The 26,583-nt window shown below is 39.4% G+C and overlaps 1 protein-coding gene across 8 annotated transcripts in view; it reads left to right on the top strand.

Annotated features, from left to right (window-relative positions):
- The window catches only part of slc4a11 (solute carrier family 4 member 11), a 127,083-nt gene that overhangs the window by 89,678 nt on the left and 10,822 nt on the right, over window positions 1-26,583 (top strand). For all 8 annotated transcript variants that reach the window (XM_067613401.1, XM_067613399.1, XM_067613405.1 and 5 more), the window contains 10 exons: window positions 1,875-1,956; window positions 2,955-3,078; window positions 9,366-9,575; window positions 12,465-12,549; window positions 13,468-13,593; window positions 15,182-15,295; window positions 17,007-17,139; window positions 17,943-18,016; window positions 23,264-23,492; window positions 23,950-24,056. In XM_067613401.1, coding sequence (XP_067469502.1) covers window positions 1,875-1,956; window positions 2,955-3,078; window positions 9,366-9,575; window positions 12,465-12,549; window positions 13,468-13,593; window positions 15,182-15,295; window positions 17,007-17,139; window positions 17,943-18,016; window positions 23,264-23,492; window positions 23,950-24,056 — 1,284 coding nt within the window. The remainder of the gene's footprint in view (window positions 1-1,874; window positions 1,957-2,954; window positions 3,079-9,365; window positions 9,576-12,464; window positions 12,550-13,467; window positions 13,594-15,181; window positions 15,296-17,006; window positions 17,140-17,942; window positions 18,017-23,263; window positions 23,493-23,949; window positions 24,057-26,583) is intronic.

Raw genomic sequence — 26,583 nt, 5'->3', positions numbered from 1 at the left:
GTATGGAGGACTATGGATATCGCTGCCGTACACATTGTCCACCTCTCTCTCTCTGTCTGTGTCTTTCCTGTCTTCACTTTGCTCTTCTGTAACCGCTGTCTCCCTCTGTTTCATCCTCTTTCCCTCCTCTGTTTATCTTTTAATCTTTCTTTGTTCTGTTTACATCTCTCTCTTTCTATTACTTTCTCTCTCCCCTCTTCTCTTTCCTGACGTCAATGAGAAATTGGATGGTTTTTGATTATTACATGGCTGTCAGGCTTACTGCTATTAATTGAATTGAATCCCAGTCCATCTCCTTCACCCTTTACTTTTCTATCCCTTCACTCCTTCTCTCTCTGTGTGTCTGTCTGTCTTTCTCTCTCTCTCTCTTCTTTTCATCTTGTCTCACTCTCATTTTCCTTCTTGTTTGTCACATTCTTGGTGTTTTTTGTTTTTTTTTTGTATGATTTTTTTCATTCCCTTGGTCCTTCTGTGGCCCTGTTTCTGTTGCTTGCATTTTTCCTTTCTGTTTCAGTCTTCCTCTCTGCATGTCTCCTCCTCCTCGATCTCCTCCTTGGTCTTCTTGCCTCTCTCTTTTATTTTTCTCTCCCCGTGTCTCCCTTGTTTCCCTTTTTTTCCCGCCTCTCTCACTCTCTTCCACACCACGTGCCATATTTTTTTCTTCCTTGTCATTCTTTCTCTAAAGGCTTCTTTTCATCCTTTCTTTACCTCTTACTCTTTATCTACATGCTCTCTCTCTCTCTCTCTCTCTCTCTCTCTCTCTCTCTCTCTCTCTCTCTCTCTCTCTCTCTCTCTCTTATTTCTCTGTCTCTCCCGGCTGCCCCCCTCCCTCCTTCTCTTATTCTCCCTTCCTTGCTCTCTCACTCCTTGAGCACTGTGATACTGTTGTCATGGTGACGCCCATCATTTTCTGGCATGAATGGAGGATACTTTATTGATGAGACGGCATGGCAGAGAGAGAGAGAGAAAGGGAGAGTGATGGAGAGAAAGACAAAGACAGACAGAAAGAAAGAGAGAAACCACTGGCAGGGAAAATCAGAGTGATATGGAAATGATCGTCCCCGCTGCTTACGATACTAAACATTTCCACCCTGTAATTTGCTCAGTGCTGATGAGTCAAAGAGGACGTTGCAAGCCGAAGCACGCTGAATCTCCTTGAGGGGTTTGGGATAGTCGGGGCTGCTGAAGAATACCCCCCAAAACACTGTTATTCATCACTCTCAGCGTGAGAAGTCGAAAGGGAGATTCCTCTTATTAGGAAGCAACGAGCTAGCTTCAGCAGCGCCACCAGTCGCCCATCTTTAATGATTTATTCTGTGTAAACATGGAGGCATAATAAAATGTGTTTTTTTTTTTTTAATTGTCTAGCATGAGCATTGGTGTTTTCAGGGGTCGGATGGACATCGTTATCAGCTTGTCGTGGTGTGATGTTTGCACACAGTGCAGACTGGCATCACTATCTAAAGCAGAAGGCGAGCTCGTTAGACACTTCTGATGTAGACATCATATTGAGAGGCTTGGCACAGCAGATAAGGTTCTTGTTTTATATTGAACCTTTTAGGTATTTGGCCGACATCATTACGCTAGATATAGAAATCAGCGCCAGGGTTGATTTTTAAATACATATAATGCAGAAATATTGAGATATAAGAGATGCTCTTAAATGTGATAATGAACATAAAACTATCATTTTTATCATTTTCAGCTGCAATAAAGGGTTGACATGCATTGCTGGTGCTATTAAGGTATTAAAGACAAGAAGTAGCTCAAGACTGTGTAGTAGGAAATGATAGAGTGTGTGTGTGAGAGGGTCAAACTGGATGTGAGGTCGATTTCAGCTAACTTGTACTTGACCTCTGACCTTTGCCCCACAGTCCACCTGCTGTCAGAGACGATCCAGGGAGTGACAGCCACCGCCACCGGGGTCCAGTACCAGCAGTCCTGGCTCTGCATCCTGTAAGCTGAAGTGTGTGTGTGTGTGTGTGTGAGAGATAGAGGTTTAGAGCCGAAACAATTAGTCAATTAATCAATTAGTAGATCAATAAGGAATTATTTGACAGCTATTGATTTGTATTCATTTATCAAGTAAAAATACAAAAGACATCGTAGCCTCTCAAATGTTAAGATTTTCTACCTTTCTCTGTTTTATATCTTTGTAAATTGAATGTCTTTGGGCTTTAAATTGTAAAACAAGCATTTTGAGGACTTTTTTTTCTTTTTTTATACTAAATTTATGGTTTAATGTAAAAAATAATCAACAGATTGATGATGAAAGTTGTAGAGCTCACACTTGAAATAAAGGACAAGCAAATAACAACAATAATAAATAAGATAAGCAAGTATTAATCTGAAGCATCATCACTAAACATGTACAACTAAAATAAAATATTTGATTAAAGCTGTACATACTGTTCTGTGATAACCATATCTCCAAAAATATAAACTTTTCATGAGATACATTCCTGTTTTCAGCTTTGTGACGTTACATTTTTCAGATACTCTAATGGGTCTTAAAATAATTTATTTGACTTAAGAAGAAATAGGAAACTTGTGTCATGTTATAAAGGAACATTAAATGCTTCAGTTTATCTGAGAAATTTAAATCAACAAATTTGGAGATACATGGTTTTCATTGGCCAGTGATAATATTTGAATGTGGTATGTTGTAGTGGCAGTTTTTTTGATATGATATTTAAATTTTGTGTAAATTGCACTTAAATCCAACTATAGAACTATATACAGTACAGGAATTTATGTGTGAGTATGCCTGCAGCATATTTGTGTGCAGCCTCATATACTGTACGTGGATGTGTGTGTGCTCACCCAGGACATTTGAATACTGTCCAACTGTTGCTGCAGACAAAGAGGTTAATCTATGGAAATGAAGGGCACTACTGGTGAGGTGAGGTGTTGACATTTATAAAAACCTCCTCCTTCTCTCCTCTTTGCTCCAGCTGCAACGTGAAGCATCTCCAGAGGCGTCACGTGTGCATCTCTCGCCTGGAGAGGCCGCAAAACTGGGGGGAGAACTGCTGCGAGGTCCGCTATGTCATCCTGATACTGGCCCCGCTCAAAATGGTAACCGCTGCACCCAGAGGGAGTAAAATGATACGCGTGATTTATCTGTCTTACTGGATTACTGTGGCATTTGTTCATCCACTTTATTATTTGATTATTTGGTTTATTAATTTATTTTATTATCTATCCTTCATTTCATCATTTATTTGTGCTCTTTTGTAGCTGGCTGTTAAATTGTTGCTATGCTTATCCAGCTTAAATATTACCTCCTTATTCATTTGTCAATTCGTTCCGTCAGTTATTCACTAATAATGTGCTTAGAGGATCATTTTGAGGAAATGACACAGTCCAATTGTAGAGTCGTTTGAATCAGTCATTTGGCTTTTTTATCATTCATCTTTGCCTGCAAGTAAAAGTTCTGTAAGGTGAGTTAGCTGCAGGTTTATGGATTAGTAAAACTGAACTCACCATATGATCAATGGAAGCATCCTGCTGCTACAACTCGAGTAGCTGATCATTTGCATACCCCGCGGCTCTGCTAGCAGATACTGTATGTAAAAGGTGACGTATATTCAGTTCAACACTTGAAACTTTTTAAGAAAGTAGTCTGTTCATGAAAATTCAGTAAAAGTCAGCCATCTGCCATGAGTCCGATTTATTGAATAAATAAGGGTGATCATTTTCTGTTTTTACATACAGTATTTTTACCAGTAAATACTCAGATATGTTACAACAGATTTTCTCCAGGATTGCTTGTTCCCATGTTTCCAAACAGCTGTTATGTTTCCTGCTGCAAGAAGCTGCTGATCAGCACAGGTTACAGTAAGAAAAGGACAGGCCAAAAAATATAGTTTGATGATTATTCTGTAATTTAATATAAAAAAAACAAGTAGGGAAAAAACACGAATTAGCTGCTGATTATGTGCCACAGTAATTTAAGTAATAAAACATGAATAAACTACAGATTTTTTGGATTGCAAATAGTGCTTTTAAAATATGATTTTTTTGTACTCTGATGTTCTCACCTAGGACTTTAATTTATTTAAAAATGTAGGCTGATGGCAGGATTTAAAGGAAATATCCGTTATATTTCTCCATACTCAGAATATTGATTTTCCTTTTAAGATAATTTTCCACCAATTTTCCTCTTGTTTTTACTATATCTAAAATACCAGTGGTACAGCTGCAGTGCTGCCAAATCTCTGTTGAACTGAATTTAATCCAAAGGCCTCTCAGTATCTTGTGTGGGCATGAGTGTCCTGTTGGCTGAACCTTCCGGGTCACTGTTGTGTGCAGGATTGCTGTTTTCTTCAGCTCTGAAGAGCTTGCTGTAGCCGGTGGAGAGTGCCACATATCCTGTAATACCCTTCCCTTCCATCAAACATGAACTCTTTCTACTTCGCATCAAGCCACTCAACCCTCCTGTCCTCCACTGCTTCATCCTGAGCTTTCAACTCCACCCCCCCCCCACCCACCCACACATACACACACACACACACACACACACACACACATCACTCTCCTGTCTTCAGATGGCTCTGATTGTTGCTCCACTCCAGATGGAGCCCTAATCCTCTAATCCTCAGCCCCGTTTCTGCTGTAAAAAAAGGGAATTCTTCATGCTGCCCACACTTTTAGCATGGTATCCCTCCACCTTCCTATCCAGCCACAAAAGCACACCATGTTCACTAACCCACCATCAAACTGGAACCACCATGTGGGGATTGGAATGACCCTGGCAATCAGCAATGCCTCAGCTAACTGCATCATGTTTTCTGTTTGTCTGTTTGTTTGTTTGGATTCTCTTTTTTCCCATGAACCGTCCTTTGTGTTTGTGCCTATCCACAATGCTTCGAGTGCCCTCCTTGCCAGTCTTACAGGCAGCAATCACAACCACTAATGGCATTCTCAGAGGCATTAATCTAAGCCCCAAGTAAACATAAAGCACTATTATGTCTCAATTATCCTTGATGGTGACTGCCTCTGCGAGAAAAATCTTTGAAGGGGCATGATGATAATGATAATAGGAATTCCTTTGGTTCCATCACCCACCATTTAGAGAGCTTTACAGCATTTGTGGCTTTTTTTCTTGTCCTTTTCTTTACCCAAAGTGAATGTGCTGAATAGGCATGACCTTTCTTAAAAAATGCTCCGTTTCTTATTCACTCGATTAAACAAACTCATACCTGAAAGCTCATATCATCACATTTATTTGCTGTTGCCTTCAAATAAACTGTGTTGAATATTGATGTGTTACTCACTTCCTGCACCCACATTTTCCCAGTCGGCCTGGTTAATCAAACTAGTGACCGAACTTTCAAAACTTAAATAATCCCTCCATTGAAAATCCCATCTTTTGAGTATGACACACTCACTCCTTGTAGGCTTTAAAGGTGGCTCCCTGCTTTCTTGAGGATGGCAGCTGTAGTTAACTTGACCCAGAGTCACAGGAAGACATATCAAGAGAGCTTCTGCAGCATAATCCACTTCTCTGCCATTAGTTTCACTATGACCTGACTGAAAACGCTACCTCTGTGTCACGCTATTACCTCCTCATAGCAACCTTATGCTACAGGAGTAGTTTGAGAAGTGTCTATGTGTGCTGTGATACTTTTCAGCTTTGTGAGTGGCATATTTCTATGGATGTTTTTCAGTCGGTCCACCACTTTGGTCCAGACTGAAATATGTCAACAAATATTCAGCGGATTTACATGAAATTTTGTGCATTCGTCGTGTCCAGAATATGAAGCCTACTAACTTTGGTGATCCTCTGGATTTTCCTCTAGTGCCACCAGCAGATCAAATTCTTTACTTATCCAGTGAAATATCTCAATATGTTCACATCTACAAGATACATCGGCAGTTTATAGTAATTATTGATTGTACATGTAGTATTTATGATTCTCAGATGATGTATCCTAATGACTTTGGTGATCCCCTGATCTTTCCTTTTAGCGCCGTCATGAGGTTATGTGGTTTTGAGTGAGATGTCTTGACAACTATTTGATAGATTGCTATGAAATTTAGAACAGACATTCATCTTGAGGGCATCCCGATGGCCTAACGGTCAAGGCACATGCCACATAACCACAACACCCACGGTTCGACTCCTGGCCGCGGGTCCCTTGTTGTGTGTCAGACATCTGACTCTCTCTCCCTGTGTTTCCTGTCTCTCTCTCCACTGACTGTCAAATAAAGGCAACATGCCAAAATATAATAGTAATTAAAAAAAGACATTCATGTGGATGAATTAATAACTTTGGTGATACTGACTTCTTATCTTGCACCATCATCAGGTCAAAATTTTAATTTGTCTGATTTATTTGTAAAATACATGGAAAACTAACGGCGTTCCCATCAGCCTCAGAGGTATTTTGTGTTAAGTGTTAATTAGCAAATGTTGGCATGATAACACACTAAACCAAGATGGTGAACATTAAAACAAAATTAAAAAATGACCAGCTGAACATCAACATGTATTGTCATTGTGAGTGTGTTTGCATCCTGGCAGCTAATACGGAGGCTTTTTTTTTCTGCTGCAACTGTGGGTTTCCATTGGAATCCAGTGTAACTGCTGAGATTTGATACTCATCAGTTAGATTTTTGATGAAGTTTGCTTCTCAAACCTGTTGTCTGACTGTAGGTAGGGTATCCCATGCCTTGACATAGAAAGAGAGCCTTAAAAAAAGTCAAGGTCTGTTCTTTCAACTCTTTCAGCTCTGGTTGAAATTCAATTACCGCTGTGAGAAAGCTTAAGGGCTTTAGTTATTCTATTTGCTGCAGCTGCTGCTGTATGCATTGAGCCCAGCTATGTTAGTATCATCACCACCTGGCTAACAAGGCTTCCGTGACACCACGTGATGGCAGAGCCTGCCAGCACAATATTACCATCACTCTGTCACAATTTGTGACTTGTGATAGAATTATTTGTAACAGATGTGGGATTATTGTCCTCCAAAACACTCAACTCCAAACTGCCACCTACCCAACCTACCTGGGAAGTATTAATATTAAGATATACAGACCAGATTTATAGCTCTATTTGGCAGCTAAGCAGGAAGTTTTGGTGCATTTTGTAAAAGATTTTTGGCAACTGAGAGACATTTGATGAAAACAGCACCATTTTAAGTTGTGATTAATTATTTAAGAAACACGTTATACATCAGTTGACCTGATGACCAGATGATGTCTACTTTTGGCTAATCCAGTGAATTAAATACCTGACAGATCAAGATATTTCATCACATCGATTTAAAAAAACCAACTTCTAAATCTAATTGTGACAGTAGACAAATGTCACTCTATACATTATGTCATCAGTACTAAAAGCATTTGAATCTTATTTGTAGAGAAAATCATGTATGATTTTGAAATACTGATATTTATAATCAATTTTATTTATTTATGTATTTTTTACATATTAAAGCATTTTGGGATGAAAGCTGCTTTAATCAATCTCTTTTTCAATATTGTGGTTATGTGATATATGTGGTATTTTAATCAGTACCTACCTGGGTGCCCAATAGTTTTGTATTAAAATGGTGTAATGTGAAAGGGTTTTTTAAAACCCACAAGAGCGTTCCAGCTCATTGTTTTGGTTTTATTGCCCGCAACTTTACCGATTCATTTTTCAGTCCCACCGCTCTCATCAGCACAGTTTCCTGCTGCAGCAGGCTGCTGGTTTGCAAGAGGAACTCATAAAAACACGACTGTACACTATCCGCCCAGTACCAAATGGCAGACAGACAGTTATTGACTAGCTGGTGAAGACAGTGAGACATTCAGCAGCTCAACCTCTTCTGATTTCTGACCTTTTTATGTCAGAAATCTATAAGAAACATTTTTTTGCTTAGGCGCCTATTCAAATTTTGAAACTTTAGAGTCTATAAGGGCTTAGAACATTATGATGGAGGTATATGAAGGCCATTCCCATCCTCAATTATGTCTCATAAGTTGTTGCAGCAATTTTTGGGTTTATAACATTTGTTACACAGATTTGGTGCAAAATTTAACCATTTTGACCACTCAAGAATTGATAAAAATGGTCAAAAATCCCTCCAAAATACCACATTAAGAAAATTCATGCTGTGATTTGGTATAAAAAACATTTGACATTTGGAGATTTCTGCAACAATTGCTTTTTTTGGCGATTGGATGGTGAGCACTTCTGAAACCTCAGAAACCCCCTTATTGTCAATATACCTAGAAACACCATACATCCTCTGAATGCCCTCGGCCTCTAGTTTGTGGTTTAGAGTTTCATGAGGCTGTGATTATCCTAGAGGTCACAATAGGTCATTTTACACAGTGAGGTCAAGTTTCAAAAAAATGGTACACTACAATGAAATCGCTACTGTGGGGACTAAAATCATCACAAATGAATACAGTTGTGCTCATTGAATCCACAAGAGCTTTCCAGTCATACCCAATTTATGCAATTCTAAGACTGTTTAGGGACCTCATATGCAGAAACATTCAAATTCACCCTTTATAGAATAGGTGAAAATAACACATTTAAATTGCATGCAAAAACTGCATGGGATTAATGTAAAGTGGCCATGTCTGTTAAGGGGAGACTTGTGGGTAATCATAAAACCCATTTTCATTCAGATGTCTTGAGGTGAGAGGTCAAGGGATCCCTTTGAAAATGACCATGCCAGTTTTTCCTTCGCCAAAATTTAGCCTAACTTCGGAGTTATTTAGCTCCCTTCCCGACAAGCTAGCATGACATGGATGGTATCAATGGATGCCTTAGGTCATCTAATTATATACGGTATGATACCAGAATCTTCATCTATCTTTAAAACTGAACCTGCTACAGCCTCTGAAAGACAGTAACGTAAATATTTAGTAAGTAAATATTTATATAAAATAGAAGCACTGAAATCCACCACATTTCCACTGCACCCAATTGGCCAAAAAATCAGTGAATAACCATAAAACCCATTTTCATTCAGATGTCTTGAGGTGAGAGGTCAAGGGATCCCTTTGAAAATGACCATGCCAGTTTTTCCTTCGCCAAAATTTAGCCTAACTTCGGAGTTATTTAGCTCCCTTCCCGACAAGCTAGCATGACATGGATGGTATCAATGGATGCCTTAGGTCATCTAATTATATATGGTATGATACCAGAATCTTCATCTATCTTTAAAACTGAGCATGCTACAGCCTCTGAAAGACAGTAACGTAAATATTTAGTAAGTAAATATTTATATAAAATAGAAGCACTGAAATCCACCACATTTCCACTGCACCCAATTGGCCAAAAAATCAGTGAATGCAGTTTTTTCAAACCAAGCTATTGATTCTTTCATTATTTTAATGTATAACCACTTTGATTTCCACAGAAAAGCACCAAGACAGCGATGGAGCTGGGCAGGACGTTCGCCACCATGTTCTCTGACATCTCCTTCAGGCAGAAGCTGCTGGAAACAAAGACGCAGGAGGAGTTTAAGGAGGCACTGGTGTTCCAGAGGCACCAGCTGACAGCAGCCAACCAGCAGCCCACCGCTCTGGGGAAAGAGGAGACTGACCCCCGCAGTCACAAACCTCTCAAGGTGGGCAGCAGCAAGTGTGTGTGTGTGTGTGTGTGTGTGTTTGTGTGTTTGCGGGAGCTATATATCCCGTATGTACCACCTTTTTAGTGTCAGGCTTTTAGCCACGTTTCCACACATTTTAAAGCAGCATGTATTCATATGATGACATTATGAGTCACTCTCAGCGCCCTGAGCACTCCCTACCTAATTTTCCTCCATGTGTTAGAGTTGGGGTATTATCCAAAATCTTCCCATCCACAACTTCCTTTCTCACCTTGCACTTACTGTCCCATCATCTCATTTCTTTACAGGGCTCTGTAGAGAAATGAGACTTATGCACATACATTTACACATTTCAACCTTTCTTTAAAATTCTCTTCAGTCTCCTTTTTCCACCCCTCCCCCCCCCCACCACCTCCTCCTCCTCCTCCTCCTCTCCTCGCTCGGCTGGCTTGACTCTTCCATCTTTTCTCTCCCCCTAATCAATCAGCATCAACTCCTGCCAGGCCTCCTCAGTGGGTAAATGACCTTACATCTCTCACAGTCCTGTCAGAACTCCCCACCCCTTAGCTACATGTGCATCTACACACGCACAGACACACACACACACACATTCACGCACATAAACACACACCTCCAGAGGGGCTGTGCTCAATGCCACGGACCAACATCTCCTCCTAATGTTGCCGTTGACAGGCCAGGGCTCGCAGACATTTCCCCTTGTGTTTTTTTTTTTTTTTTTTTTTTTTTATAGCGGAGGATTTTGTTAGGTGTTTATCCCAGGGCTTGAAAGGCTCAGTGCCACTCAGTGAAAGAGGGATATATAGAGAGAGACAGATGGAGAGAAAGGGGGGAAAGAAGGGATGAGACGGGGGGGGGGAGAGCAGGGGAAATCGAGAGGGAATAGAAAATGATAAAATGAGAGAGAAAAGAACAGAGACAGAGAGACCACCCACCTTCTCCACCTTCTTTCACATCCGAAATTGACATTGGACCACCTGCAACATCACACCAATTTCCTAAACTTGAAGTAACAAGGCCATATTGTTGTTGTGTTTTTATGGTTTTACCTTCCTGTTGCCTCACTCTATCGACCATTCAGAGCGCGAATGGCAAACGGGTGGACGGTAATTCCTCTCTGAGACTTTTGTTTATCGAACCTGAGCCAAAAGCTTGTGATCACCACACACACACACAAAAACACAAACACAATACACTCACCAGCTCCCTTGTAATAATAAATGATTCCATGATGTATAGGGATTTAATGGATGAATAGTGCTGGTTGAACAAGCATGCGTGGCTTCATAAAACTAGCCAGCTCGCTCAAGGAGAAAAAAAAAGAAAATGCTGATGCTGTTGTTTGTTTTGATGTTGTTTACATTGAAGTAAATTGCTTTGTTCTGCCAAAAACCGTCAAAACTTTTTAAGATGACAAATGAGGCAGGAATGATTTTCCCAAGGGCTTTTCCTACTCATACATCCCTCCGCCCCCACCTTGTCAAGTGCTCCATTTAACTGTGTAATGTTATGTTCAACAAGAAAATGAAACATTGGGTAATTGGATAATTTGCTTAATAAGCTCAGTCAGGACTGCACTTTACTCCCTATCTTCTGTAACCTGAAAGCTCATCTTTTTAAGAAGCACTTCATGTCTCCTTTTGGATCATGTGGTGGTTCTTTTCCATCTCCTGACATCTCTAAAAATACACAATCTTCTGTCCCTCGCTGTTTCTGTCATCTCTGACATTCTTTATCATTCTAGGGACACTGGGATCTTAAGTAAATGTACATCTAAATGTGACCGTGCCGCTCTGCTGACATTGTTTTGGATTATTCGAGCTTTTCTAGGACTACTTTGTTGAATTTGATGATTCAAATCATCTATCAGAGAGCTCTCTGTGGATTTCAGTGTCTTAGCTGAATCATCAATTGGGCAGTTTTTTTAATCTTAATGTGTCACTGTCCAGAGCAGAGTAATGCATAAAAGATAAAGTTGGGTACAGCCTCAGGCCTTACATGCTGTGGCATTTTTTTTTGGAAGTCACCATGGATAACACAACCTAAATTGCCTAAAACCAAAATATTAAATTTTCAAAAACATTGTACATTATTAAGGATTAAATTGAAATGCGTATAGTTTTTTTTTGTTGCAGAGCACCTCACAGAACCGGCTTGTTATTCACTCACAAACTCATTTACATTAAGCTGGTTGCAGATTCTCTACAAGGGGGAGCTTTTCAGTCATTGTACCTTTTCATACCATCATACACCACTTAAAGGCACTTTGGTGTTGCCGCCTACAGAGAAGGAGTAAAATGTTTAGCAATTTTTAAACTTTCACCAGCAGGTGTTGAGTGTTTTTTCAGGTATGTTTGTTTTTGAGGTTTTATATTTCTTACTTTTTTCCACCTGTTAGATAAAACACTTGTCCATCTGGTAAACATACATGTTATTTGTCTGGAAAGCTAACTATTTTACCAGATATGTCAATTATTAACATCCAAGTTTACCATTATTCAGTATAAGACAGAATTTAGTTAACCTACATCGCTCATTTTTATTTTTCTTCAGGCCTCAGCAACCCCGTTTTCCCATTTGAACACCTTCACTCTCCAAATTAACCAGGATAACAGTCCTGGAAGACAAAGAAAACATGACAACACTCTTTCTAGTATTCAGCAGAATATACTGAAATGTACAGTATAATTTGTTAAACATACACACAAACAGATATCTTGCAGGTGGCAGAAATGTCAAAATTACAGCAGCTGTTACTTTCCTTGCAAACTGCTGCTGCCGTTACTTATATCAGCTATAGGTGGCCAGGTTGGTCCTGGTTCAGTTACTTTGCATCGGGGAGTCCGTGTGTCCTTGTTAAAAATCTAACCTTTTCCCATCTGTCCACAGTGTAAAGATTTCTTCAAAGCTGGCCGGGGGATTTATGAGGACTTGTGCCGCAGACTGCCTCTCTACGCCTCTGACTTCACAGATGGTAGGCAGGACCTGGACTTGTAGTGAAAGTGAATCATCTTCCTTATTATGCCACACCGGGGTGCCACTGGCAGCTCCTCATTTGTCTGTCACCGTTTGCCTCAAATACATCTGTGCTGCATCTGTGTCACATCTAGGGTCGTCTCTTGCTAAAATGACTCAGATGTCTTACTGTTCCCTTATGTTCCCGTATGTCCAATATTATTGTAATTTCCCAAGTCATCAGACAAGGACATTGCCTTATATATTCCCATTGCAATCTCAGCAGGTTGGCGGTTTTATTGACTCATCAAATCATACTCTTTATCAAGAAATGTGTTTTAAGCTTTCTGCGACACCACTGCCCCCTCTCCAATAAATGTGCACATACAACAAGAACAAAAAAACAAAAAGGCTGACTGAGACTACCTGAGGTGCATTTAAGCAGAACAAAGTTGTTAAACTGGATTCTCCTCCTCAGCTGCTCTTTTTTCAGTCCTGTCCTCATTTCATAAAAATCCAAACACATTCATTGTGTTGTAACAAAATCAAGATATTTCTGTCTTGTGAGTGTCATCAGATAATGATCATCTGATGAAGGTCACAGGACCAAAATCATTGTGATCACATTAGGGCCCAATTAAAGTGTTTTATTCCAAAATGAGTTATCCATCATTTGGATAAAAGGGATAACTGCTTTTACAAAATGATGGATAGCACAAAACTGAAACAAATTACTCATATTTTTTTGTAAGGGCAGTAGGTAGTGTAAGCCCTTGTAGAATAGTTTTACTGTACGTACTGGATGGTCCATATTGTAGAGGCACTGAATGATGAACTCTGTTAATGTTTTTGTCATTTTTGAAATGAAAGTGTTGAGCCTCCTCCGCTCCATTATGAGGTGAATATGACTCATGTGTTTGCATTTGTCTCCCCTCAGGTATAGTTGGCAGTAATAAAACCCTACTGAAGTACATGACCACAGCCATCTTCCTCTACATCGCCATCCTCCTCCCTGCCATCGCTTTCGGCTCCCTCAATGACGAGAGCACACGTGGTGAAATTGGTACGAGGACATACTCGAAAATATCCACCTGAACAGCTCTGCTTACTGGTTATTCTCTGCACAGACAAATCCTCACACAGAGTTTGGATCTAACAAACTACTATTTTTAACAACATATTCTAATCAATAATGTTTTAAGGAGGAGATAGACTACATATCCCATACAGCTTAATGAGCAAGGTCATTAACTCTTTTACATCAGCAGTTAGCTCAATATAACAATACAATAATAATTACTGACTTAAAGTTATGGATTGTGCAGTATTCAGGAATTAAACATTATTAGTTGCCAACAGAGTTGATGTTAGATAAGAGGTTGGTGGTTTCATACTATCGCTGTTTATTATTTTATTATCTATTATTTAGTGTAGCTTAAAGCTGCATCAGTTGATTTTTGGCCACTAGAGGGCAGAAGAATCCCCAAAAACTGGCAGAGTATGTTAGCAAACAGTTCACTATTTCATTTATCCGACAGATGAGGAACAACATCATGCCTGTGACGCTTACCTACTACCTGAATAGCACATGTGCAATAATAGAATGCTTTATGTAATTTCATTATAAATTTTGTTTATATTTAGTTTAGATAGAAAACAGGTTAAGAAGCGTGTGCTCAATTGTGAAAAATAAATAATAATATATGTGAGGTGAAAGCAGCTTTCTTTCTGATGGGCATGGTGACGTCTGGTTGGGGGATACTTCTGTCAACTACAAACACTCCTCACACAGGACAGGGTTTTTTTTAATTGATTGTATTGATTATTCTGCCAGTTAAACCCCCCGCTGTCACTACTCCAAGTGAAGAAAATCCTTCCAGACAACACCAAGTTCCCCAAACAAGCCAAATACAATCTGACAAACAAACCTCCAAACTAACTGTCAGGAGGGAAACTGACAACAAATAAGGAAAACAACAACACCAAAATCTCTGTCTGGAAGCAGGTGAAACAGGCAGGAGTCCCGGTTTGAACTAATATCACAGAAAGCGAGCAGTGATAAGTCCCTTGTTTTGCTTATTGATACATCACTTGGATGTTTTACCTTCACTTTGCTGAAAGATGTATGTGCAGTTTGTTTTCACATTTGTCTGCTGAAGTAGTAAAACTTCTCTCTTCTCATTTTAAATCTCCGTTTAACGTGTTCATACCAGCAGGATTTGTGACAACACAACTTGTTTGGATGACAGTCTTCGTCCAGTATGCAACTTTCACAATTGTGATGTGGAAACTTGAAGCTCCAGTGTACAAACACTGTCAATAGAGTGAAGTAGGAAACATCTTGCATCCAGCAGATAAACTTTTGAAATCCCCCTGGATTTTTTTAAAGAGGAAGGAGTAGATGTAATTTTAACTTTTTCCTCAGAAAACCATATCAGACACAAATTATTATTCAAAACAGAATACTTTTATATGTCTTAAACATGTCCAAAGGGGATAGGAGAAAATCTCTTGCCTTGTAATAACGTTCCCTGTTTAAATATGATTTGGTAAATTTCTCCAGTTTTCTGTTCAGCTCTAGAGAAGAACATTAATCAGAACATGTGAATATTTCCTTCCTGTTTTATCTCTATGTGTTCTTCTCTTTCCAGATGTCCGGAAGACCATCATCGGTCAGAGCATTGGTGGGGTCATCTACTCGTTGTTCGCCGGTTCTCCTCTAGTCATCCCTCTAACCACAGCTCCCCTTGCTATCTTCATCAGCGGTAGGCTTTCCCTCTTTCATTCAACCCAGCTCAGCCAAAACACACTTATCTTTTCACAGTTCCTGCCAACGGCCAATTTGAAAAGGAGGCTTGGGGTAGGTGGAGTACTAAGAAGATTATGTCAGAAATCAAGAGGAGGAGGCACCCAACCGTGTAGAACAGCAGCTAGAAACTCTTGCATCCTCATCTGCTCTTTTACCAGAAAACAGCAATGTTAGAGTCATTTAGCTGTTTGTTCACACATTTGCCCTTAATGAGTGTTCCCAGTGAGGTCAAACAATAAGAACATATCTCCAAAAATGTGTGTTTTTTAGGAATGAAGAAAATAACTTCTTTTTTTTTTTTTCCCCTTCTTACGTAATGGTTTGTTCCAGAGGCCTACGGGTCAGGAAGCTCGCTCATTGCATACACGAACATGTAAACTTTATATTCAGTTCAGAGAGACAACAGCACATAAACTGTTATGTTTTTTTACCCAACAGCAATGTTTTGTAGTTTGGAATTTAAACAATCTTGACGGCTGGAAGTTGCAGAATCGGGCAGTGATGAGGAAAAGCAGTGACTTCGATGCCAAGATGTATTTTTAATACCAAAGCTGTTTGTGGGGTTTGTGGCGTGATGATCTTTGAAGTAAATGGGTTAGAATTATGCTAAGCACATTCTCATGGGAATAATTGTCTGACCAGAACAATGGCTTGTTTGTAAAGTTGTAACTCATCTTTGCACAAATCTGCTCAACATTACAAGTAAATTGTTTTGGTTTTAAAGTGGCAATCTTGAACATCTCCGTTTCGTTCTCTTTGGTGGCACCATATGGCGTTAATCAGTAATTGCAGGTCTGGTTTTTGGACCTCACTCGACCTCACTCCCAGAGATCCAAACTGTGTCGCTGCTGTGTGATGTCACGCTAACACAAGCGAATTGAAGAGCAAGTCTGTTGTGTTAGGTTCACCTAGCCTCTCTGGCGGATTAACCACCAGGTGATAGAAAACACGTAAAACACGTAACGCATGGCGGGAAAGTCACCACAGACACCTGGTTGGTAATAATCATAATACTGCAAATGCAAGCGCTTTCATCAGTGAGCCATAGACTGAATCACCATGTTTACACAATGGTGATTCAGTCTTAATCGCTATTTATTTAAATGTAAATCTTAACATTTATTTTATCTTAGAATGAAATGTGTGAAAATCAACATCTGCTCAAGCTTATGCAGAAATCTCTAATACAGTTCTTCCTCAGATTCTTCATGAATAGCAGCAAAAACAGTCCTTCTGTTGTTTTATGGTTTTTTTTAAAGCATATGTGTATTTACAGAGTACAAAAAGATGATCAATACTGTTCCTTTCCATTGTTTTTTTATTTATTGATTGAATTGATGGTCTCCTTCTGTTGGCTCTTTGTTCATCACATACAATATCTCAAACATCATGGATTTAATTTAGATGAAACTTGAAGGAATAATGCATTTCTTGACTTTCTTTGTATCATATGGAAACTGATTAGGCCAACAACCATGCTTCAGTGTCCATACGCATTACAAACAAGGTGACATATGAGTTAGTGTTTATCTGCATCATTTTTTGGGGGTATACACGATTACTGCGCCCTCATATTTGCATTAACAAAAGAAGCAAAGCAGTTGCACATGAACTTTGCTTTATTTGTGAGTGCATGTTGGTAATAAGGATTAATAATAAACTTGCAGTGATCCGAGGAATCTGTGACGACTACAACCTGGACTTCCCGGCATTCTACGCTTGCATCGGTCTGTGGAACTGCCTCTTCCTCATCCTGGGAGGGATCTTCAATGTCAGCCTTGTCATGAAGCTCTTCAAAAGGTCTTACTACACACACACACACACACACACACTTTTAATTAAACTCACCTTAATTCATTTTATTGGAGTACAATCCAATTTATTTAATTAATTCTTAAATTTTCTGTTGGTATGCGTCCTTCTCTTCTCGTCTCTTTTTTACTCTGTTTAAACAAATTTTACTTTTACTTTGAATTTATGTCATGAGTTTGTGTTTTTGTTTCACTGCTGCACAACTAATTCACACTTTGGGCACAAATAAAGTGATAGATTTTTATTGGGTTCTAATAAGGTCGACTGAAACCGCAGGATCATTTTCAGATATAAAAAAACATAAGCCTGCAAACTGTAATTTGACATTACAATTTTTATATGAATTTTGAGTTTAATATTAGTCTCCCCTGCTTGTTTAGAAGTTTTACTGTGTGTATCTGAGTTGGACCGGGTGCTTGAACACCTGTATATCTGCCTGCAGGTGTAGTTTTATGTCTTAGAGGTATAATAATTTTATGTATGTATCACAACATGTATAGATTATGAAACAAACAATATTTCATACTTCAATGATGTTTTCTAATTTAATTCAGTAACAATAACAATCAAATATTTGCTGAAGACTCATTTTCTTTTTACCAATATGTTGAAATTGTATGGATGTTAGTTTTAATTATTATTTCATTGTTTTTCTCTTTTCTTTTATTAGTTTTTAGTTTTATTTCAGTTCATTTAACACTTTGCAGTTTTTTAACACCTTGTTTTTACATACTATGCTATAACCAATTTGATTGTCACTTCTATAATGTGATGTCGCCGTGTTTTTCCAGGTCAACGGAGGAGGTCATCGCCTTGTTCATTTCCATCGCATTTGTAGTCGATGCAGTCAAAGGCACAGTCAAAAGTGAGTTTTCATTTGTTGTTGTCATTTTCATTTAAATTTTATTTACATTGTGCCAAATCAAAACAGAAGTTATCTTGGCCAGGGCACTGTTCACACAGAGCAGGTCTAGACCGTACTCTTTAATTTATAGAGACCCGACATTCCCCCAATGAGCAAGCACTTGGCGATGGCAGCGAGGAAAAACTCCCCTTTTAACGGGAATCAACCTTGAACAGAACCGGGCTCTAGGTGGGCGGCCATCTGCCTTGACCGGTTGGATTGAGAGAGAAAGGAAGGGGAGAGGGGAGGGAGAGACACAGGGAAGCATAATAACAATTATAATAACAATAATGATAATAATAAGAATAGAAATATGACTATTATAATAATAATAGCAGGCGTTGGCATCAAGCAGGACCACAGCAGCACGAGGTCTGCAGCCACAGTCCATGGAAGCCCACAATCCATCACTAGGCGATCCATGACCATGATCCATAGCAACCTGTGAGACAGGAAAGCACAAAAACTCCACGGAAGAAGCCAAGTTACTGACACACATGACAGATGTCTTTCTTCTTTGTTTTCACAGCTCAGCCTGCAGCTTGTCTGTGTATTTCTTCCTGCCACATCACAGGCATTTTGGCTGTGCAAATCAAGAGCTTGTCGTCAGCTCTGACTAATCAGAACCAACGCTAACGCTAGCATCATACCTGCTGTCACATCCACCACCAGACCTGGCTTACAAGAAGTGTCAGGCTGGCAAGGAATTACAAGCTAATGTCTGATTTTTAAACAGCTAATTTCCAAAGTATCTTAATTTACAGTGTACAATAGCTGAATTTTAGAGGGTTTTTTTTTTTTTAGGTGAGCAGCTAATTAATATTCCTGTCCTCGACTAAGGAATCCTTTGTTGACTCATAGTCATAAGATCTCTTCAACTCATCATTAAGTAAATTTAATTAGAATCTGTCAAATAGCTTTTCCCCGTATTATTGTTCTGCAGATGAATTAAGTTTTGCAGAAAGAACTCAGCATATTTCTTTATATTAGTATGATGCCAGATATAATTTTTATTATTTAAGTAGATTTTCTGAAAATAGACTATAAAAGACAACAACAACAAAAATCAGACAACCAATACCCTAACAACTGATTAACTAAATATTTAATTAATTAACTTTTTATTAGTTTACTAATGTAATATAATGAGATTCTTATAAGGGATTTGACCTGTGGTGGATTTGAATAAGTGAGCATTTGGTGAAACACAGAGCCCTCTATGGTGTTTAGCGGTGAGGAGAGAGAAATAAACCCATAATGTCCTGTGTTACTCTGGTGGGTCATCATACTGAGAGGCTGAGAGAAATACGATGCACTAAATGAATCAATCCAGATTTTGAACCCAGCCTGCAGTCATATTTCACCACCCCTGCCTTTACTGCGCCTCATCTTAGTGTATCATAAATATTTTACACAATTTAATTTTCCAAAAAATGAGATGACGATAGCAGAATGTAATTTATTTTGAATGCGATGTTGTCCTGTTTGGAGATTGCCGGTGCAGTAGTTCAATTTTCAGAAACCATTTGTAAAATACGCTCCGAGCTCATATGCCATTACCATAATATTAACCTATGCCATTTTGTAGGCACTTTTCATCCAAAATATTTCCCAGGAACATGAATGAATACATTTTGGGTTGTTATCCAGTCTCCCCTGTAGAACTTTGCTTGCCCCATAACTTTCTTCTGGTTTTGTGAAAAGGCCTGCAGAGGGAGCTGCATGCAGGTTGTGTCACACGCTCTTCAATGACGATAGAGATGATTTCTACCTGTCTGGCGCTCTTATAGACAAGGTTGTGTCCTCCTTCCTATTTAAAATGGAAGAAGAACCATCGCTCTGCAGAATTTAACATTACAGCTTTCTATGAGATTATTACTAAAGAGGCAGACGCACATTGCGATTTTGAGGTTGATTTAAGTTCTGAGGTGGTTGTCTGGACTGATCAGGCCATATCAGGAGATAAAATAAAGGATCAAGGTTTAAGGATTTTTATTGTTGTTACAGACAGGTGACAAATAAAAGGAAAAAAACCTGAATAAATGAGTGGAGAAACATGACAAACACAGATGCTTCCACACAGGTGCACTGCATGGTACAATTAAGCAATTAACATCCAATCATGCTCTGTGGCATGTATAAAAATGCTGAGCAGGCCCAGGTGATTCTTATTTTGTGTCAAGCTGGCAAGAGGAAAAGATCCAAGTGAGTTTGAAAGAGGGTTCATCGCTGGGGCACGGATGGCAGGAGCTTCAGTCACAAAGGCTGCTCAGCTGGTGTTTCAATAGGAACAGTGACTCAAGTGACATCTGCATTCACATCTATGGGAGAGACTTCAGTAAATAGGGTTTGAAATTGTGGTCAACAACGCACATTTGATGGCTGTGATGCTTGCACATAAGTGCAATATGAAAGGAAAAACAGAAGAGCAACTCTTCCTCAGGTGACTGAGAATGCAAATGCAGGATGTGATCAGACTGTGTCAAGCAAGAACAATCTGTCAACAGTTACATAGAGAGGGATATTATAGTAGGATTGTAGTGCATAAACCCCTCATTACAAAGATGAATGCACATTTGAGAGTTCAGTGGTGCAAAAACCATAGGCGCTGGTCTACAGAGATGTGGAACAAGTGATATGGTCAGATGAGTCATCCTTCACCATATTCTCGACGAGTGGGCGAGTGCATGTGTGGTGTACACCAAGGGAGCAGTACAGGCTTGAGTGGTTGACGCCTACAGTGAGGGGATCCAGTCTGTTATACTGTGGGGGGGCATTTCGCTAACATGGTTTGGGTCCATTCGTCCCCTTAGAGGGAAGGGTCACTGCAAATCAATACAAAGTTGTTCTGAGTGATCGCCTATATCTTATGATGAAACATTTCTATCCTGATGGGAGTGGTCTCCTCCAGGATGACAATGCCCCCATCTATAGGGCGCACAGGGTCACTGAATGGTTTGAGGAGTGTGAGGATGATGTGAATCATACGCTATGGCCTTCACAGTCACCAGATCTCAACCTAATTGAACACGTATAGGGGATTTTGGACTGACGTGTTAGACGGTGCTCTCCACCACCATCATCAAAACGCCAAATGAGGGAATATCTTTTGTAAGAATGGTGTTTATCCCTCTAGTAGGGCTCTAGAGACTTGTAGAATCAATGCCAAGGCACATGGACGCTGTTCTGGCGGCACATGGTGGCCCAACACCTTGATGTTGTTTTTTGTGCCTCTGCAATGACGGCAGCCGTGACAGGAGGCGTTATGTTTTCGGGTTGTCCATCCTGTTTTCATGAACATGATATCTCAGGAACACCTTGAGGGAATTTCTTCAAATCTGGCACAGACATTCGCTTGGACTCAAGGATGAACTGATTAGATTTTGGTGGTCAAAGGTCAAGGTCACTGTGACCTCACGTCTGTCCCATTCTCATGAAAGCGATATCTCAGGAATGCCCAGAGAGAATTTCATTAGTTTCTGGCCATAACTCAAGAATTCATATGCTAATTGTGACACAGTTTCACACAAATGTCTAATAGGAATAAATGATGAAGTGATGACATTTTATATCCAAAAGGTCAAAGGTCAACTTCATGGTGACATCATAATGTTCTGCAAAAACACTTTCCTGGCCATTATTCAATGCCATAACTCAGGAACAGAAGGAGAGATTGTGACCATATTTCACATTTGGTCAGATACTGAATTGGTGACACAAATCCTGCCCTCAGAAAGATTTGTTGATAGGTTGCATAGATCGTCTGTTGTTGGTGTGAGCTGCCAGATTAGCATACTAGCCACGGTCTTGTTCCTGTGATTTGTCACCCGTCTGTGTGTGTGTGTGTGTATGTGTGTGTGTATATATATATAGCTGTCATTAGCATTAAGATTATTTAAAAAATATATTAAAATCCTACAACAGGAATCTGAGAATACATAAGTATTAATTTATTTAACGGCTGAATATGAGACAGCAAAATCATGCTGTACACCATGAGTGAGTATTTAATGATCGAGTTGATCAGGTGTAAAGCTGCAGCTCTCCTCTTACAGCGTTACAGTCTTTGTTGCTGATTTGTCTCCATCCAATCTTTCAACGACTACTAAATTTAGTATTTTTTGTATGTGTCTTTGCCTTTTCCATGTTCATTGCAGCATAACCACTGCAAACTGTTTTTGAGGGATATTTGTTGCTGGTTTGATACAACATTTCTTGCATATTTTTAGGGTTTTCCAAGTCAAGTTGATTTTTATTTGTATAGCCCAATGTCACAAATTACAAATTTGCCTTAGAGGGCTTCATAATCTGTACAGCAATATAACATCCTCTAACCTTAAACCCTTGATTCAGATAAAGAAAACCTTACTAAAAAAACCTTTAATGGGGAAAAATGGAAGAAACCTCAGAAGAGCAACAGTAGAGGAATCCCTCTCGTCCAAGACTGACAGACATGCAACAGATGTTGTGTGAACAGAATGAACTAAGAAAGCAAAATTACAGAAATACAGTATGGAAGAATTGGATGACAAAATTATAGATAGATTGATAACATGGGGCTCCAACTAACGATTATTTTCGTTATCGATTAATCTGTCGATTATTTTCTCAATTAGTCTGCATGTATGACACAGAAAAGCTTCAAATCCTCACATTTGATAAGCTGAAACCAGCAAATACGTGACAAAAAATGATTATTCAGTTAAGATGATCAACTAATTGTTGTGGCTTTAAATATATATGAAGAATGTGATCAGCAGGAGGTAAAGCAACTTGTCTTGTGCCATGTGACCTCACCGCTGGTGACAAGACTAATCATAGTTTTACCTGTCATGTGGTGCTTTCCTCTGGATCTATTATTATTATTAAGTATTGCTGCGCTACTTTCTGACTGTTCAGACAAAAAGAAATGTATGTATGTTGGTGAAAGTAGTTATGTGTGGGGCATCTAACCGCGCTGGGTTTAATAATTTTTAAAAGTATATTTGGGGCATTTTGCCTTTATTAGATAGAAGACAATAGATGATAGGAGAAGTGGGGTGAGAGATGCAGGATGACATGCAACAAATGTCCCTGGCTGGACTCCAACCAGGAAGGTCTTAAAGGGTCTTAAACACCGAGGCTACCATGCCCCCACACCCTTGTGTCAATAATCTACATTACTATCTATTCCCAGCTGAACTGAATACTGTGGTGATGTGATTTCAGTCTTTCAGAGGTACTACCACGCACCAACACTGGCCAACAGAAGCATAGAGGACTTACCCCGGGGTGGAGACCTGCTGGGGGGAAACAGAAGTGAGGTGGCGGCGGGCTTGGTGCTCAACACCCTCCCTGAATCCTTCATCCAATGCACTCGAGAAAGGCCTGTCCTCTGCCTCCTGCTGATGATGGGAACATTATGGATGGGTTACACCCTCTACCAGTTCAAAAGGAGGTACGCGCAGCACTGCAGCGCTGCAGCACTCTTAAGATAAATCACTGGAGAAGTTTAAATTGTGTTTGGATGGAAGCACTGCTGGCCAGATGAATACTGCTGAGTAGGGCCTTGACTCTAAAGACTGTCAGGAGTGACAGAGCTTGCGAGAACTTTCCAGACAGGCTCTTACAAAGCTCCTTTTTCTGTTGAAGCTTCTGTTCTTCCCTGTGATTTAATAAGCATTAATATTCTACTTCTGATTGCTCCCAGTAATCAAATCAACCTCAAAGCTGGATTCAATTGTTGTAAGCAAAAGGAAGACCAAGGTACTTAAACAGTGTCAGGATTGCAGCCATTGTCCTTGTCTTGTCCATAGTAATTGTATTCCTCTATTATTTGTCTCTCCCCACTCTCTCCTCTCTCTCTCTCTTTGTTTCTCTCTGTCTCTCTCTCTCTCTCTCTCTCTCTCTCTCAGTCCATTCCTGCATGCCAAAGTGAGGGAGGTGCTGTCAGACTGCGCCCTGCCGATTTCAGTGCTCATGTTCTCCTTCATCGGCTCCTACCTGTTCAGTGATATTGAGCGTTAGTATCATTTATTGCTTCCCTGGACAGTTTTTCATGTACAGGATCATCAGTGTGTGTATCGGCCTGCAACACATGTGGCCAATATTATACCTTTTGTGTTTTTTATTTGTTTTGTTTTGTTTTAGCATAATTGTGATTCAGCGTTAAGACCTCAAAGAGGTTGTGAAACACTCTGACATCAGAATTCTTTACTTCAACTGTGGGCTAAAAATCATGTCAATTTTGTTAAATAAGCCACTTAATCTCCCTAGCATTACAACAGTGGATATGTTCCATTCTAAAATTTAGACATTAAAGAGGACCTATTATGCTCATTTCCAGCTCTATATTTTTATTCTGGGACTCCACTAAAGTAGCTTTGCATGATTCACAGTTCAAAAAGCTTCTTATTTATCTAATACTGGCCCTTTATGCAGCCCTTCAGTTCAGCCTCTGTCTCTTAACAGGCAGTCTTAGCTCCTGTCTCCCCCCTCCCAATGAGCCCACTCTGTTCTTATTTGGTCAGCTTTAGGATGCCTAGCGAAGGGCAGCACATATCAGAGTCGTGTTAAGTTACTGCTGATGAAAACCCTACTTTCTAATCATGCCAAAAGCTTTTAAGTGACTAAATAACAGGATATTTTTATTATAGAATTTATAGGAAATTAAACATATTCATTACCTTATTAGCAGAGCTTCATTAGCAGACATTGTTCTTCAATAAAAAACAGTTCTACACAACAAAATATGGAGATATTTGGGGCAGTTTGTTAAGCGGATCAGTTAGAAATAATGCAGGGAGGAATAGTACAAGCAGAAACAACCACAGTGGTGATGATGTTTGATGAAGAGTCCACAGAGACTGCCATGTTGCACTCCCATGTTTCTACAGTAGCCCAGAAGGGACGAACCAAACACTGGCTCTAGAGATGGCCTTTCATGTTTTTTACAAGTTTCACAGCCACCGTAGGTTCTTGGAAGGGGAGGGTGAGGAGAGGGGTATTCATTTGGTTGCAATCTGCAACCTCACCGCTAGATGCCACTAAATCCTACACACTGGTCCTTTAAAAGCAAGAAGAAGAATAAAGGTTCTAAAAAATAAAGTGCTGAGGAATCAAGAGGCAGTTCATAATGCATTAGAATTAAGAGCACTTATTTCACATGTGATCAATGAAAACTTTGGGATAAGCTTCTACCTTTGACTTTAAATCAAAGAGCTAGATATTTTCTAACACAGTTGCTCATCTTTTGTACCGATGATTCATCCAGGATAGTTTCATGCCCATCCGAGCCTCGTAAGTGCTCAAAACGTCACCAAAATCGTCCATGCAGAAAATGAACAGAACTTTTACTTCCCTGGATGTCTTAGATTACTCCTCCTACTTCACAACTCGATGCAACATGCACAGGCAAATATGTTTTCTCACAGCCTTTTAATTAATGATGAAGTTATTAGCAGTTGTGTTTCTGTGGTGTTAACTGGGGCAAACGGGACTGAGGGAATAAAAAGTTTATTTCTGACATCTGCAATATTAATGTCAACATTGTTATCGGAGGTCGGTTTATTGTGAGAAATAGGCTTGTGATTTGTCTCTTTGCTCTAAAAAAGGTGTACTTTAAATCTGCTGAAAGTGTTTGGTAAAAAAAAAATGTACATCTATGTGTAAAATGAAGGAAAGCAATTGTAAAAAAGCTGTTTGTTTTTTATAATTTTGTGACAACACAATGCTGTTTTGGATATATTTATATTTTAGGCATTTTGATTCTTGCCCTAACCTGCTGAGGACTCACACTTAAGGCCTGTTTACATAAAAGACAGGCTTTCTAACTGCAAGGCCGCCCTTATCTGGTGCCTTTATTGTCTTTTTATCTTCCTTAATCAAGGCATAGGCCAAAACATAATGGAGATTCTCAGTTTTTATCTTCTATTGTTTAGCATTATTTTGAGTCTCCATTCATTGTTGCCAAGGCAGCAGCTGTTCTCCAAGGGTCGACACAGAAAGCCAGAGATGAGCGCCAAACCCTCAAGCGAATTTAAATTTTAAGTGCCTGGACAATTTTCTGTTCCTTTACCTCCGGAGACAATAAGTCATAAGATAATAGACCCATTATTGTATTGTCATTTCTTCCTAAATTTAACCAACTGCAGTTAATTCAACAGCATTTTGAGGGAAGGAGGGGGGGGGTGTACATAGTCCAAAATTAGATATCCAGCATCAGAAAAAAATTACACACAAGTAGATAATGATTGTTGTTGGGAAAACATAACAGTTATGTTTTTGAAGATTCTTTTCAAAATAGTTTTCCCATCAACAATAAAAGTCCACCAGAGAAACTTTTCTTTTTTATGACTTCAATATTACAGAGATATAATCAAGTAGGTCATGTTGTTTTCTCTGTGATTGTTTCATTATTTTCTCTATAGAACATCATAAAATAGAATATAAAATGTCCAGCATAATTTCCCAGAAACAAAAATGGCACCTTCATGTTGCTTGGTAACAACACTCCAAACCCCAAAGATATCAAATTTGATATCGTACAC

The sequence above is a fragment of the Thunnus thynnus genome, chromosome 16 (genome assembly GCF_963924715.1).
Source record: "Thunnus thynnus chromosome 16, fThuThy2.1, whole genome shotgun sequence".
NCBI classification, from domain to species: Eukaryota; Metazoa; Chordata; class Actinopteri; order Scombriformes; family Scombridae; genus Thunnus; species Thunnus thynnus.
This window is presented reverse-complemented; position numbering and strand designations above follow the sequence as displayed.